Source organism: Musca domestica, unplaced genomic scaffold (genome assembly GCF_030504385.1).
Source record: "Musca domestica strain aabys unplaced genomic scaffold, Musca_domestica.polishedcontigs.V.1.1 76, whole genome shotgun sequence".
NCBI classification, from domain to species: Eukaryota; Metazoa; Arthropoda; class Insecta; order Diptera; family Muscidae; genus Musca; species Musca domestica.
In genome coordinates, this window is record NW_026712396.1 from 2,242,586 (window position 1) to 2,258,929 (window position 16,344).

Here is a 16,344-nt window from a genome sequence, read left to right on the forward strand (position 1 = left end):
ATTCTTTAGTTTCCCACGTTGGGCGCCATTTGACCCGGGTCTCATAAAACAGTAAACTTATTGTTTACCCTTAGTCTACATACATCATCAGAGTATTAAATTTGGACATTGAAAAAAAAATTTCTAAGGCACAATCAAATCTCCAAAACCTGGATTTTGAAAGATTTTTTTTCGGGGCTTCTAAATTCTTAATTTTTTAAAAGCATCTAAAGTGGATTTCTAAATATTTCTAATACGCATTTTCCAAATGCTTTCAGTTTCCAATTTTTTGCTTAATTTTTTTGTCCAAAAAAAATCGAAAAAAGTTTCCCTTAACATCAATTCTCAATCATTCGATTGTCAATCAATTTATGTCAAAGCTGCCATGTTCCATTTCAATGAAATATTCAAGACCGCCTCACACCTGGACTTCTTCACGAATTTACTGACCTTGATTAGAGATAATTTGTTGTTATTTTTTTTTTTATTTTTTTGGTGTGGCAAACAAAAAGTTATTGCCTCCTAAATAATTTGATATCCAATTTTCTTCGAAAACTGTAGTTCTCGGATTTCTTCTTCTAGGTTTGAGTTAATTTTTTTCTTTATAAATAATTGATTTGTTTATTGTGCCCTTCAGTCATTTGTTTGGTTTTTCCCATTTCCCTCTTTCTTTCTTTCTCGCCGTCATGTGTTTTTGCTTCTATCTCTGTCCATGTATTTTGCGGTTGCTTTTTGCTGTTGTTTTTGTTGTGAAAGTCGCTGTGTGCGAGAATATTTTATTTAGTATAGGAAGAACCTTCATTAAAAAGCACGCTAAAAATTAACAACAACAACGACACAAGTAGAAAGAATTCTAAATGTAAATAAAACGTCTGAATGCAAATTGACGTTGAATCCAACAGATACACCAATGAGATATTCGTAGTTTCTCGTCAATAAATATATAAAAGTTTTAAAAAATATTTAAAAAAATTAAAAATCCACGTTTGTAAGGACCTTCACAAAATATTATATTTAAAAAAATCCATGTTTCTGATGGTCCTTGACAAAAATATTTTTATAAAAATCCACGTTATTGAAGGTCCTTGACAGATATTTTTAAAAAATCACGTTTGTGCAGACCTTGACAAAAATAACTTTCTAAAATTCTACGTTTGTAAGGACTTTCACAAAAATATTTTTAAAAGATCCCATTTCTGAAGGTCTTTAAGAATAAATATTTTTAAAAAATCCACGTTTCTGAAGGTCCTTGAAAAAAATATTTTTAAAAAATCCCATTTCTGAAGGTCTTTAAGAATAAATATTTTTAAAAAATCCACGTTTCTGAAGGTCCTTGAGAAAAAATATTTTTAAAAAATCCACGTTTCTGAAGGTCCTTGAGAAAAATATTTTTAAAAAATCCACGTTTGTAAGGATCTTCACAAAAATATTTTTAGAAAATCCCCTTTATTGGAGGTCCTTGAGAAAAGATATTTTAAACAAATCCCTGTTTGCGAAAATCCTTGGAAAATTATTTTTCAAAAAGGACCTTCACAAAAATATTTTTAGAAAATCCCTTTATTGGAGGTTCTTGAGAAAAGATATTTTAAACAAATCCCTGTTTGTGAAAATCCTTGGAAAATTATTTTTCAAAAAGGACCTTCACAAAAATATTTTTAGAAAATCCCTTTATTGGAGGTTCTTGAGAAAAGATATTTTAAACAAATTCCTGTTTGTGAAAATCCTTGGAAAATTTTTTTTTAAAAAGGACCTTCACAAAAATATTTTTAAAAAATCCACGTTTGTAAGGACCTTAAAAAATATTTAAAAAAAAATCCACGTTTGTAAGGATTTTCGCAAAAAAATATTTTTCTAAAAATACATGTTTGTAAGGACCTTCACAAAAATATTTTTAAAAAAAATCAAGTTTGTAAGGACATCCACAAAAATATTTTTAACAAAATCCACGTTTCTGAAGATCCTTGAGAAAAAATATTTTAAATAAATCCCTGTTAGTGAAGATCTTTGGAATCACATTAAAAAATTGTTAATGTCCTTGGTTCTTGATGACGGTTTATTTTTAAGAAGTTCCATGTTTGCTAAGGTCCTTGGAAAAATATATTTATTTAAAATCCACGTTTGCGAAGGTCCTTGAGAATTTTTTTTTATAAAATCTACGTTTGCTAAGGTCCTTATAAAACATTTTTTTTTTTAAATCCGCGGTTGCGTTTAATACTCTGATGGTCCTTTAAATATCCTTGAGAAAAATATTTTTTATAAGATCCACTTTTATGGCTTGGAAGGTCATTGAGAAAAAATATTTTTAAAAAGTCAACACATTTTAAGGTCCTAAAAAAATATATCAATCCTCTTTGTGGCTTGGAAATCCTTTAAGATAAATTCTTTAAGAAAATTATAAAAATTCACTTCAAAATCTGATGGTCCTTTGAAGATCCTTGAGAAAAAAAAGTTCTGTGAAAGTCCTTTAGAAAAATATTTTAAATAATCCTGCAAAGGTCTTTGAGGAAAATATTTAAAAATTCCCCTTTCAGGCATTAACAACCTTTCGAAAAATCTAAAAAATATCCTGCACTGGTCCTTTACCAAAAATATTTAAAAATCCTGCGATCCCTTGAATTTTTGTCTTTGAATTTTTGTAATATTCTTGAAAAATCCGCGTGAAGAAAAAAATATTTAAAATCGACGATTATGGCTTTAGAGATCCTTGAGAAGTATAAATTTTTGTGGCTTGAAAAGATCTTGAACAAAATCTCAAAAAATCCTGGATAAAAATATTTTTGAAAAGTCCATTTTTGTGGAATTAAAGGTCCTAAAAAAATATTCTTAAAAATTCCATGTTTGTTAAAGTCCTTCGGAAAATATTTGTTTCAAATCCACGTTTGTGGAGCTCCTTGGGAAAAATATTTTTTTTTTTATACAATTCACTTTTGTGGCTGTTCAGGTCCTTGAGGAAAATATTACTATGATGCCACGTTTCCTCAGGTCCTTGAGAAAAATATTTTTAAAAAATCCACGTTTAAAACTCTAATGATCCTTTAAAGGTCCTTGAGAAAAATATATTTTTAAAAAGTCAACGTTTTTTAAAGAAAAATATTTTTTTAAATCCTTTTTTAAAAATTGAAGGACACAAGCGGTCTTTTAAAAAATCATAAAAAGTCCTGTGAAAGTCCTTTAGAAAAAAATTTAAAAAAATCCTGCGAAGGATCTTGAACATATTTAAAGATCCTTCACAGAATTTTTTTTTTAAATTTTTTTCTGAAACTCTAATGATCCTATAAAGGTCTTTGAGAAAAATATATTTTTAAAAATTCAACGTTTGTTAAGGTCCTTGAGAAAAATATTTTTTTTTTAAATTCATTTTTAAAGATTGGAGGACACAAACGGTCTTTAAAAAATCATAAAAAGTCCTGTGAAAGTCCTTTAGAAAAAAAAAATAAAAAAAATCCTGCGAATGATCTTGAAAATATTTAAAGATTTATCTTCAAGGCACTAACGGTTTTTTGAAAAATCGATAAAAAAATCCTATTTAGGTCCTTCAGAATTTTTTTAATGCAAATTTCCTGTAGGAGATATTTTTAAAAATCCACGAATGTGGTTCTTAAGAGAAATGTTTATTTGTTTTATTTAAAATTCTCTCTCCTTAAAACTTCCTGAAAAAATATTAAAAAAAATCTGGGAAAATACTAAACAAAAATCCACCATTTTGGACATTGATTTCTGTAGAACATTATTCTTGCAAAATATTAGGATATTATTCCTGCAGAAAAAAATAGCGTTTGTGGCCTTAAAGGTCCTTAAGAAAAAGATATTCCAAAATCGACGATTATGGCTTTGAAGGTCCTTGAACAAAATCTTTTAAATCCCAAAGAAAAATATTCTTGAAAAATCTGCGTTTGTGGCCTTGAAGGTCCTTAAGAAAAAAATATTTAAAAATCGACGATTATGGCTTTGAAGGTCCTTGAGAAAAAAAATCAATTTTTTGGCTTTATAGGCCCTTGAAGAAAATCCTTAAAAATCCTCGAGCAAAATATTTTTGAAAATTTGCGCTTGTGACTTATCATTTCCTGAAGGAAAATATTTTAAAGAAAAGCATTTTAAGGCTTTGATTAAAAAAAAAATAAAAAAACACATTTTTTTGGAAGATATTTTAAAAATCGCGCTTGAAAAGTGTTCTCTGTTGACCTTCGTTACACACCCTCACTGACCTCTTCCATTTTCCTGAAGGAAAATATTTTTAAGAAATGATTAAAAAAAAAATAAATAAAAAAAAACACATTTTTTTGGAAGATATTTAAAAATCACCCTTGAAAAGTGTTCTCTGTTGACCTTCGTTACACGCCCTCACTGACTGACCTCTTTCATATAATTACACCTTTGAAAACTATATTTCCGTAATTATTTCATAAAACATTGAATTTTAGATGGGAAAATAAAAAAATAACGACAACAACAATAAAATGATTTTAACATTGGAAACTGCAAATTTTAACATTGGAAATATCTTCCTATTTGTTGTGGTGTTATGAGTTGTAGTTGTTGTTATTGTTGCCATTATTATTATTGTTATTGTTTAGATGAGGAAAAAGCTAAAGTGCAGTAAAATAAACTCGTACACTCACACATACACAGCCATATACACCTGCCATAAAGATACTCGCGCTTGGAAGGCACGTAGCTGTGTTTGATTTTTGAGATAGGTATTTTTGTTCGTCTTCTTCTTCTTAAATTGCCCATTAAAAAAAAGAGCATAAAATTGTTCTTTTTTGAAAAAAGACAACAAATTTAATTTCAAAACATAAAATTGAAGAAACGAAAAAATTAACTCCACCTTGAATTGGCAATTTTTTTGGCGGCTTCTCTTTTTTTTGGTAACAACTTTTTTCTTGATTTTGTTTTGAAGCCAAAAAATTTGCATTTTTTGGTTATAATTCTTCTTCATGTTTTTTCGTCTTTTTCTTCTTCTTCTTCTTAAAGGTTGTTGACGATTTTTTGGAGGTTTGTGTCATTGTTCTCGCTTTGCTGGTCTGCTTGTCTGTCGTTCGGTAATTTGAATTTTTTTCTTCGCGGTGCGTTTTGAAGAAGTCTAGTGAGAAATACAAATTAAATGCAAATAATTAACCAAAAAAATACATGAAGAATATAATTTAAAATAATAACAACAAATAACAACATCATCGACGATCACGACAACAACAAGAACACAACAGCAACATTAGGTAGCGAAACAATGGCATGAAATTGTAATTTGAGATAAAAAAATGTTTTGAAAAAAGCAAAAACAAAAAAAAAGAAATTAAGAATAACAACAAAATCGAACAAAATTAAAAAAAAAAAAAAACATAAAAAAACAAAAATATTGTCAACTACAACGAATTAAAAATTAATCAAAAACATTGAAATAGGAAATATTTTTGAAAATATTTTTAAAAATAAAAAAATATTTGAAAATTAAAAAATAAAAGATTGATATAAAAAAAAAAAACAAAAAATAATAAAAAGACGATTTAAAAATATTATATAAAAACTTTTTTATATATATAGTATTAAAAATATAAGGTATATAATATAAAAATGATATAAAAAATATTCAAAAATGGATGATGCCAACAGATGTTAAATCGTAAATAATTTCAAATAAGGCCAAAAAATTAATAAAAAATATTTAAAAAAATAAAGAATTAAAAAATTATAAAAACACAACAAAATTATAAAAATAATATTAAAAAATAGATAACTTTGATTTGTAAGATTAATCCAACAACTTCTAAAAAAATGTAAAAAAAATATTTTTTAAAAAATAAATTAAAAAATTCAAAAACTATTGAAAAAAATTATAAAAAAGTGATAAATGAAATTAAGAAAAAGTATTTAAAAAATAAAATTGTAAAATCATAAAAAATGTAAAACAAAATATTTACTTTCACAACAAATTAATAAAAAATATTTAAAAAAAATAAAGATTAAAAAATTATAAAAACACAACAAAATTATAAAAATAATATTAAAAAAATAGCTAACACTGATTTTATAACATTAATCCAGCAACTTCTGGGATTAAGGAAAGGAAACAAAATTAAAAAAAAAATATATAAAAAAATATTTTAAAAAAATATAAAAAAATATTTTTTAAAAAATAAATTAAAATTAAAAAATTCAAAAACTATTGAATTAAGAAAAAGTATTTAAAAAAATAAAATTATAAAACAAAATATTTAGTAAATAAATATATAAATTTATATTAAATGAAAAAAATATAAAAAAATAAGTACTAAACAAATAAAAACAACAAAAATACTTAAAATATATAAAGAAAATATTGAAAATCATAAAAATAATATTAAAAAAATAAATTTTTATTAGTTAAAGTTAATTAGATAACATTAAAAACTACGTTTCCTGGGATTGAGACGGAATATCATTTGGGTGACCAAGATAATAAATACCAACAAAAAAGTTAAAAATAAAAATATATAATTACAAAATCAAAAAAAAAAAAAAAAAACTCGGAGTACCCGATAATTTAAAATTTTAAATTTAAGATATTTACATCAGTATTAGAAGAAAGAGATGTTTTTCTAAAATATAACCCATAGTTAGTTGTAGACCTAATTTCTAAAGTGTTGCTCCACAAAAAATTTGCCCAGCTGTGAATTCAATTTTTGTCGAAGGTGATTTTTTAACGAAATTTCTTCAAAGTGGATTCAATATCGTTACCTCTTGGAAGTCTTTCCCATGTTAGAATGGCTCTGGCCAGGTAAGACAAAGAACGTACATATCTATGAAAAATAAAAAATAATTATTTTTCGAAAAACTTTTAATAAAATATTTGAAAATCTCCTAAACACATATGCAAAAAAATTTGGGCTTGTGTATAGTTTAGTAGCAGAAGGAGTGGACCGATATATCCCATCTTCACAGCAGATGTTGTGTTAAAAAGAGTAATGGGGTGTGTGAAATTTAAAGAGAACCGAATGCTTATTTCGGATTTTTAGATCGTTTTAGTCATTCAAAACTTTGACTCTTTATGGAGAGGTACCAGAAGATATGGTCCAATCTCTACCATCTTTTAAACAGATCTTGTGTTAATGAAAATATGGAGTTGTACACAGTCCTAATGGAATCGGATCTTAATATCGTGCTTTATAGGCTTAATGGATATAGAAAATTTTGACCCCTTGTGGGGGAGATACAAGGAGTGGACCGAAATATTCCATCTTCACACCAGTCTTTGGGTTAATAAAAATATTGAGATGTGTGAATTTTGAAGACATTCGGACTTTTACATCACATTTTATAAGAGTTATAAATATTCAACATTTTTAAAAGAAAGATAGACAGACAGCGAGACTGGCGGACATTGCTAGATCGACTCCAAATGTCCTACAATGGATTTGGTCCAAAGAGACATGGGGTCTAAAACCACTATTTCGATGAGGCACGTTTTAGCCATATCAAATGATATACCCTGTCTAGCCTTATGGCTGAGGGTATAAAAAATCCACGATTTCGACTTTTACTGTTATCGAAAATATTTTGGGATTTTGAGTCCTTAAAATAATATTTTAAAGAGTGAAGATTTTTAGTCACAGGAATCCAGGGAAATTACCGAGAATCCTTAAAAAAATTTATTTAAACAAAAACTCGACAATATCAAACCTAAGTTTCTAAAACATAATTAGAAATTTTGGCTTCCTAGAAAATACTTAAAATATTTAGCATTTCTCAGGATGCAATAAAATTTTCAACACACCAATATTGTTCATGTAGGTTATTTAAACACTTACAAAAATCGTTCAGATCTTATCCGTATAATAATAGATCTTCTAAGACTGGGAGTCCTATTAGAAGAGCATAGTAAACTTGTTCGTTCCTGTCGTACATACTTGTTAGGTCTTGTAATAAAATATCTACTCCCTGAAGACCCACTTGATCTTCTCTGTATTTCCACAATACCCATCTCTATTAACAATAATTCCTGCACATCCCTCCTACATTTCTCAAAGAAGTTCATGATCACTTTCTCTTTACAACAACATCAACAACTGCAGCAACAACAACAACTACAGCACCTCAGCCAATTATTATTTTAATTGTCTATCTAAGCGGCCTTTGCGAGGCAATAACAACACAAATACTTCCTTATTTTGAAGCGAGGATGAAAAGCTTAGATAAATATTCCGCAATGTGCGAGTCAATCAATGGATGATTGTGTTTTTTTTCTTGTCAAAGAGAAAAGTTTGTGCTCTCTCACACAGAGCCACACACACACATGGCAATTGATACGACTGCAACGACGGCACTCTCCCACAAATTTAATTACAATCAATGGATGATTGTGTTTTTTTCTTGTCAAAGAGAAAAGTTTGTGCTCTCTCACACAGAGACACACACACATGGCAACTGATACGACTGCAACGACGGCACTCTCCCACAAATTTAATTACAGGGTTGCTGTCGCCGCCTCGTCACAACGAAAAACGATGACGATCAAAGTCATTAGCCTAACATGCACGGCTGGCAGTCAGGCCAACCCAACAACACATGCAGCGGCATGCATGAAACACCACTCGTTACTGTTGTTGTTTTCCTACTATGATTGCTGTTGTTTTTGTTTGGTGTTCTCCATTTCATTACAATTGAAATTATTTACAAAGGTTAAAATGGTATTAAAAATAATAAATAATAATATTTTTTTGTTATTTATTTTAGAAAATGTCATGTTTGTTTTCTGTTATGTTGTTGTTGGTTCACAACAAAGGCGTCTAATTTTTATTGCCATGAATTTCATGGAACATCAACAACATAAATTTAATAATTTTTTTACACTGAAAATAATGTGGAATGTATTCGTGTTTGTGGGTTATGAACTTGAGTGGGCTTCGGTGACATTTATTGGTTGCCCCGTAACGGCACTTTGGATGATCGGTGTGTGTCTTTGCTATGCTAAGAGTTGCCATTTACCTATGTAGGTGGCGTTGCTTTTTATTCGATTGTGGAAGATTTTCAAGGCTTGTTTTGAAATATATGGCTAGAAGGGATATATACAGGGTGAGATAAAACACTACAACAAAGTCAAACGCCATAATTTTTACATTTTTTTTAAATTTCATTGAATGAAAGCAAAAAATGTCGAAAATAGCCTCAAATTTTAGAATAAATTTAGATTTGTTCGAATTGGTCACCTTTGGCACGAATTATGGCCTTAAAACGGCTGCCCGAATGTTGCTCTGCGGTATTTTGGCCCATTCTCGGCGAAGCGCTTGCTTGAGGTGGTGATCGACACTTTGGTATTTTTTAGTGCCAACCTTGCTTCCGAAAATACTCCAGACACAATAGTCCAACGGATTGGTATCCGGAGCTTTTTGGTGGCCATTGTGAGCTGGAAATGAAGCGAGGAACCTCATTTTGTAACCACTCTTGGGTGACACGTGCTGAGTGCGATGCTGCTGAATACTGTTGGAATGTCCAAGGTCTGCGGCCTAAATGTTTGCGTGCCGCCCAAGGCTTTAATACACCCTTCAGAATATTTTTGCGATAATATTTGGCATTTATTCTGATGCCACAGTCGATTAATACGAGAGGGGAGAGCGACCATCGGCTGTTATGGCGGCCCATGCCATCACCCTGGCCGGTGCTTGAGTTTTTTCAGCTGAGCTCCTTGGCAAGTAAACACGATCATTTTGTTTGTTTACAAACTGCTGGACAACGCATGTTTTCTCATCGGAGAAAACCAAATTTGGCAGTTCACCACTTTCGGCCAAGCAAAGCAACTCTTTAGCTCTTTCTGTCGCGGTGTAATTTCTAGCACTTTTTGGAATTTCAATGGCTTTACTCATCCGAGCTAATTTTTCAATATTTGCCGAATGGAATATTGCGATATGTTCAGCTCATGAGCCATTTTTCGGCCACTGCGACGCGAGGGGTTTCGATCAAGTCGCTTCTTTACTTTTCGAACCATTTCTGCTGATGTTGCTGTTTTCTTCCGTCCACTTCCTTGACGTCGGGCTGCCACGCTGCCAGAATCACGGTAACGAGCGATGGTACGAGATCCAAAAGATTTACTCACATTTAAATGCTGGAGTGCTCTAACGATATTCACTTGTGGTTCTCCAGCCAAATACACGCTTGAATTCCATCACGAATAACTTTTTTTCTCAAAAATTCTCTCCAAAATGCTTTTGTTCGCTTGTAAAAAATATAATGACCTGTCACTGGAATAATTTTAACAGCTGTCGGACGAGTGGCTTAGAAATGACAGCAATCTGAATTTGCTTGCAGTTTTTACATCTCAGAAAACTTGCCAACAGGAAATATCCCATCCGTAGAAGATCTATTTGGCTTGGAAGACCTTCAGCGGACCTTCTAACTACGAACCTATATATCCATCTATCTATCAATAGGAGGTCTTTAATGTATTTATAGAAGACCTACAGAAAATACCTACCTGAGGTCCATATTACATTTACGGACCTACTGGATATCCTATATTCATACAAGATCTACCGTTCACCACTGTTATTGCAGGAAAACTTCTGCAATTATTTTATGAATAGAAAATCTCCTATAAATCCTTTGTGGACAGAGACTTCTTTTAAGTCTAATTATAAAGTACCTCTTGTAAGACTCCAGTAGGTAGTCAATTCATAGAAGACATACTGTACGTACTATATGATAGAAGACCTCTAGTGGGCCTTCTATGGATTAAAGTGCCTCACTGGAGGCACACTCTATCTAGTAGTACCCACAACAGGAGGTCTTTAATGTATTTATAGAAGAACTACAGAAAACACCTACCTGAGGTCCATATTACATCTACGGACCTACAGGATATCTGCTATATCCATAGAAGATCCACAATTCATCACTGCGAATGCAGGAAGACTTCAGCAATTTTTTTATGAATAGAAAATCTCCTAAGATTCTTTAGCAGATAGAGACTTCTTTTAGGTCTAATTACAAAGTACCTCTTGTAAGTCTCCAGTAGGTCGTCTATTCATAGAAGACATTCTGTACGTACTATATGATAGAAGACCTCTCGAGGGCCTTCCATGGTTAAATAGACTTCCTGGGGGCACTTTTAGAAATGGAAGACCTCTATATGATATTACAGACATAATATTTTCAGCCTTCCTAAGGTTCTCTGTGAGAAACCCTCTTCGGGCAAGAGAGTTGTAAGATTTTGTATGAGAAACCCAAAGGCGTAGCCCTTCTACATTCGCAGCTAAACTTCTATCTTTCCTATGTTTAACTAACTTCCCGAGCTTTATCGCCCCATAGCATGAGGTCATCCCTATTTATCTAAGTCTTTAATGGTGAAAAAGTCTCCCTGGGGGCACATTTAGAAATGGAAGACCTCTACATGATACTACAGACATAATATCTTCTGCCCTCCTAGGGTTCTCATTGAGAAGCCCTGTGAGTAACCCTCTTCGGGCAAGAGAGTTATACGATTTTGTCTGAGAAACCCAAAGGCGTAGCCCTTCTACATTCGTAGCTAAACATCTTATATCATTCCTATGTTTAACTAACTTTCCGAACTTTATCACCCATAGTTTGAGGTCATCCCTAATTTGTCTAAGTCTTTAATGGTGCAAAAGTCCCCCTGGGGGCATTTTTAGAAATCGAAGACCTCTACATGATACTACAGATATAATATTTTCTGCCCTCCTAGGGTTCTCTTTGAAAAGCCCTGTGAGAATGCTTTTTCGGAGCCCTCAAGAGAGCTGTAAGATTTTGTCTGAGCAACCCATAGGTGTAGCCCTTCTACATTCACAGATAAACTTCTTATATCATTCTTATGTTTGACTAACTTTCCGAACTTTATCGCCCCATAGCTTGAGGTCATTCCTATTTATCTAAGTGCGTAATTGATTTTGTATGAGGAACCCATAGGGGTAGGCCTTCTACACTCGCAGCTGAAAATCTTATTTCTTTCCTATGTTTGACTAATTTTCCGAGCTTTATCGCCCCATAGCTTGAGGTCATCCCCATTTATCGAAGTGCGTAATTGCCATGACGGAGATAAGATTTTTATCGTCTATTACAATACACATACATAACTATATTGGGTGCCTGCTTACAAGCTAGCTCCCATCTTCCGCTTTGGCATGCCGAACATTACAACAATGTCGTCATGTTGCACAACAACAACAACAATAAGGATGGGAACTTTCGCAATGTTTTCAATTTACTTTGTAACATGGTATTGTTGGTGTTGTTGTTATTTAATTTTCGAAAAACAAACGAAGTTTTTGTTACCTTTGACGTTTGTTGTTGCTGCTGTTGTATTGACACTGAAAACACACACACACACATGCGTACTCGCTCAGAGATATGAGAGTGCCGTTGTAAAGCCTTTTACATTGACTAGAATTAGGAAATTGCTGTTGGGGCAGTAGATATGTAACGCAATGTAATTATTGATATGTTGTTTTTTGTTGTAATTCGCATTGTTGTTGTTGTTGCTGTAGTTGTACTTTTGTTTACATGCCTTCTAATAATCACCATGACTAAGCAAACCACAATTTCCGGGGTAGGTGTTTGGTGTTGCTTCGTTTTTTGTAGGTCATTCATTGAGATATTGGGTCGATTTTGGGGGAGAATGTCAGAAATTAGGGATTTCTTACCTATGCCAAATATCGGTGGCAATACTGTCGAGAAAAATTCAAATATGGGATACAGTATTTAAGGGAAAAAATCCTTCCTGATATTTATTTTTTAAAATATGTCCCTTAAAGAAGGCCAGTCCTATTTTTTATTTAATTTTTAATGATTTGATAATTTTTAACAATATTTTCTCTCTTTTTCAGGTAAGATAGGAGATTTTCCACAGGATTTTTATGTCTAGAATAGGTTCCACAGATATTCTAAGGCTTGAAGACCTGTGAATGGCCTTCTGTGACGAAAATACCTTCTTCACGGCATCTATGGGTATGATACCTTCTTCAGGTCTACTATGAATAGAAGACCTTTCACAGGTCTTTCAAATATAATCGGGGTTCAAAAGGTATCGACCAGAGGTCAATAGGTGTTGACCAGCATCAATGGAAATTTAACCAGAATCAAGTCAATGGAAAGTGACCAGAGGTCAATAGATGTTGGCCAGATACCAATAGATGTTAGCCAGAGGTCAATAGATATTGATCTAGGGTCAATAGGTGTTGAGAAGAGGTCAATAGATGTTGACCCGAGGTCAATAGGTGTTGACCCGAGGTCAATAGATGTTGACCCGAGGTCAATAGATTTTGACCCGAGGTCAATAGATGTGGATATGATACCTTCTTCAGTTCTACTATGAACAGAAGACCTTCCACAGGTCTTTCAAATATAATCGGGGGTCAAATGGTATTGACCAGAGGTCAATAGGCATCCAGCATCAATGGGAATTACTCGAATCAATAGGAATTGACCGGGGTCATTAGATGTTCATCGCAAGTCAATGGAAAGTGACAGAGGTCAATAGATGTTGGCCAGATACCAATAGATGTTAGCCAGAGGCCAATAGATATTGATCTAGGGTCAATAGGTGTTGAGAAGAGGTCAATAGATGTTGACCCGAGGTCAATAGGTGTTGACCCGAGGTCAATAGATGTTGGCCCGAGGTCAATAGATGTGGACCAGAGGTTAATAAATGTTGACAAGAGGTCAACTGATGTTGACCGGAAGTCAATAGGCGTTTACCAGAGGTCAATAGACATTGACCGGAAGTCAATAGGCGTTTACCAGAGGTCAATAGACATTGACCGGAAGTCAATAGGCGTTGACCGGAAGTCAATAGGTGCTGACCCGAGGTCAATAGGTGCTGACCCGAGGTCAATAGATGTTGACCAGAGGTCAATAGATGTTGACCAGAGGTCAATAGAGGTTGACCAGAGGTCAATAGATGTTGACCAGAGGTCAATAGATGTTGACCAGAGGTCAATAGAGGTTGACCAGAGGTCAATAGATGTTGACCAGAGATCAATAGCTGTTGACCAGAGGCCAATAGATGTTGACCAGAGGCCAATAGATGTTGACCAGAGGTCAATAGATGTCGACCCGGGGACAATAGATGTTGACCCGTGGTCAATAGATTTAGACCAGAGGTCAATAGATGTTTGCCAGGGGTCAATAGGTGTTGAAGAGAACAAAAGTTGTTGACCCTGGGACAATAGATTTTGTTCAGAGGTCAATAGATGTCGACCCGGGGACAATAGATGTTGACCCGTGGTTAATAGATATTGACCAGAGGTCAATAGATGTTTACAAGGGGTCAATAGCTCTTGACCAGAGGTAAATAGCTCGTGACCAGAGGACAATAGATGTTGACCAGAGGTCAATAGATGTTGTCCAGAGGTCAATAGATGTTGATCTCGGGTCAATACCTATGGACCTCGGGTCACCACATATTTACCTCAAGTCAACATCTATTGACATCTGGTCAACACCTACTGACCCCAGTCCAATATCTATTGACCTACAGTAACATCTGGTCAGCATCTATTGACCTACAGTAACATCTGGTCAACATCTATTGACCGAGGTCTATAGGTATTGACCCGAGGTCAATAGCTATTGACCCGAGGTCAATACGTATTGACCCTAGGTCAATAGGTATTGACCCGAGATCGATGGGTGGTAATAAGTCGATAAATTTTGTCCGGGGTCAATTGGTGTTGCCTTAACGTCAATAGGTGTGTCAATAAGTGTTGACCTTGTATAGATCTTCGTGGGATGGAAGATCTCCTCAGATCTTTGTGAATAGCTAACATTTCACAGACTGTCTTCTTAGGGTTTACTGGGGTTATAGGACCTTGTAATGCTTTTCTGTAAATAAGGTATTTAATGAATAGAAGTCCTTCGGTTTGAAAGTCTGCTGTGGCTGCTAAACCTCGATAGGTTTGCTTTCTCACACTCTCACATCCCCCGCATTGCTCTCCTTCCCCTTCACATTCCAACATATGCTCTTAATGACCGTGCAACTGCTGTTGTTACTGACCGAATTCAGTTGAGTTTTATGACCTTCTTCTTCTTCTTCGTTGGCTGGAAACAAAAAATGTCCTTTTTCCAGTTTTTGTTTTTCTTTCTAGGCTGTTACCTCCGAATGTAAGCCAACCGTAGCTAAGCAAACGACACTCTTTATGTGCCGCCTCAGACCACCTCCAATGGGCGGGGTGAGGGTGTGAATGGGTTGGTGGATGTTGGAAACGGGTGGAAGGTCGAGCTATGCTCCAAAAATATTCTATACCCAGATATGTAACACTTTTTATTGCCCTGAAAAAACGCTGATGATGATGACGAGGATGGCTATGGAGACGATGTTGGTTGGCGGACTGGCTGGCTGGTGACGATGATGGTGTCCTTAACGCTTTTGTGTGCCTTTCTTTGTCTCTTAAGTGTTTTTGATGTTTGTTGTTGTTGTTGGCAATGTTGATGTTGTTGTTGTTGTGGAACATCATCATTTCCACTCCAATAAATTTTTATCGCATTTCATTTTATTATTTTTTTTTTTTGTGGAAGATGGGCCTGAGTCGGATGGCAAGGGTTAGCGAAGGACCTTAGATTGAATTTGCTAACGACGAGGCAATGCAAAGTAGTCAGAAGTGGAAATTCGAAAATTTATAAGGAAAACCCGCTGAAGTGATAAGAAAAGAATTTCCATAATAACCCTTCGAATCTTCGCTGTGACTTCTTCAACACTGGAATCTCCGCATTAACTGGGCTATGAGTTGTAGTTCTTTTGTCCAGACTTGAAGCTATCACAGTCACTCGTCTGCTGTTGACACAACGCCTTACTGGGTGCTGCTGTTGTTGCTGCTGCTCTTGACACCTACCCACCTACCCATTACGAAACTCGGCTGCTCTCTGCATAGGTGGGTGGATGGATGGCGTCGGCGGCGGCAGTAGCGACACGACACCACCCTCCATTGTTTGATTTTGGTAATTGTCACTTGCGAAAGAGGGCCATGATAGCATGTACCATAGCATTTGTTGTTGTTGTAACTTTTTGTTGTTTTGCAGCGTTTTTTTTTTTTTTATAAAAACAAAAATGCCATTCATCCAAACATCGATTGATCCAAAGACCGACCTCCAATGGTTGGCTATGGCGTTTGGCTTTCTGTTTGTCGTTGTTGCTGCTGTTGTTAGCGAATTGTAAGCAAATCTCGAGTGTGTGTTTGTGTGTCGGTATGTTCGTTGAGCAAACATGAACTGGTGTTTGTTGCCTTAACCTCGTTGCCATATTCATAATAATAATGGACGGGACGGACGGACGGATCGTCATTTGGATGGCCTGGTTGACATGACATCAGTCACTCCAGTTTTATGGATTTTTTGTGTGCCTTTAAAGTAAATATTTTCAGATGATTTAAGGGCTGATAATGAGGA

At 34.0% G+C, this 16,344-nt stretch overlaps 1 protein-coding gene across 2 annotated transcripts in view; it reads left to right on the forward strand.

Annotated features, from left to right (window-relative positions):
• LOC101901454 (protein roadkill) overlaps positions 1-16,344 on the forward strand; it is a 296,295-nt gene that overhangs the window by 36,305 nt on the left and 243,646 nt on the right. The window contains exon 1 of one of the 2 annotated variants that reach the window (XM_059130529.1): positions 6,589-6,733. The exons of the other annotated variant lie outside the window; for it this stretch is intronic. Within the exon in view, the coding sequence (XP_058986512.1) occupies positions 6,720-6,733 (14 nt within the window). The 5' untranslated portion in view covers positions 6,589-6,719. Of the gene's footprint in view, positions 1-6,588; positions 6,734-16,344 lie in introns of those variants that run through there. 2 annotated transcript variants of the gene reach the window in all.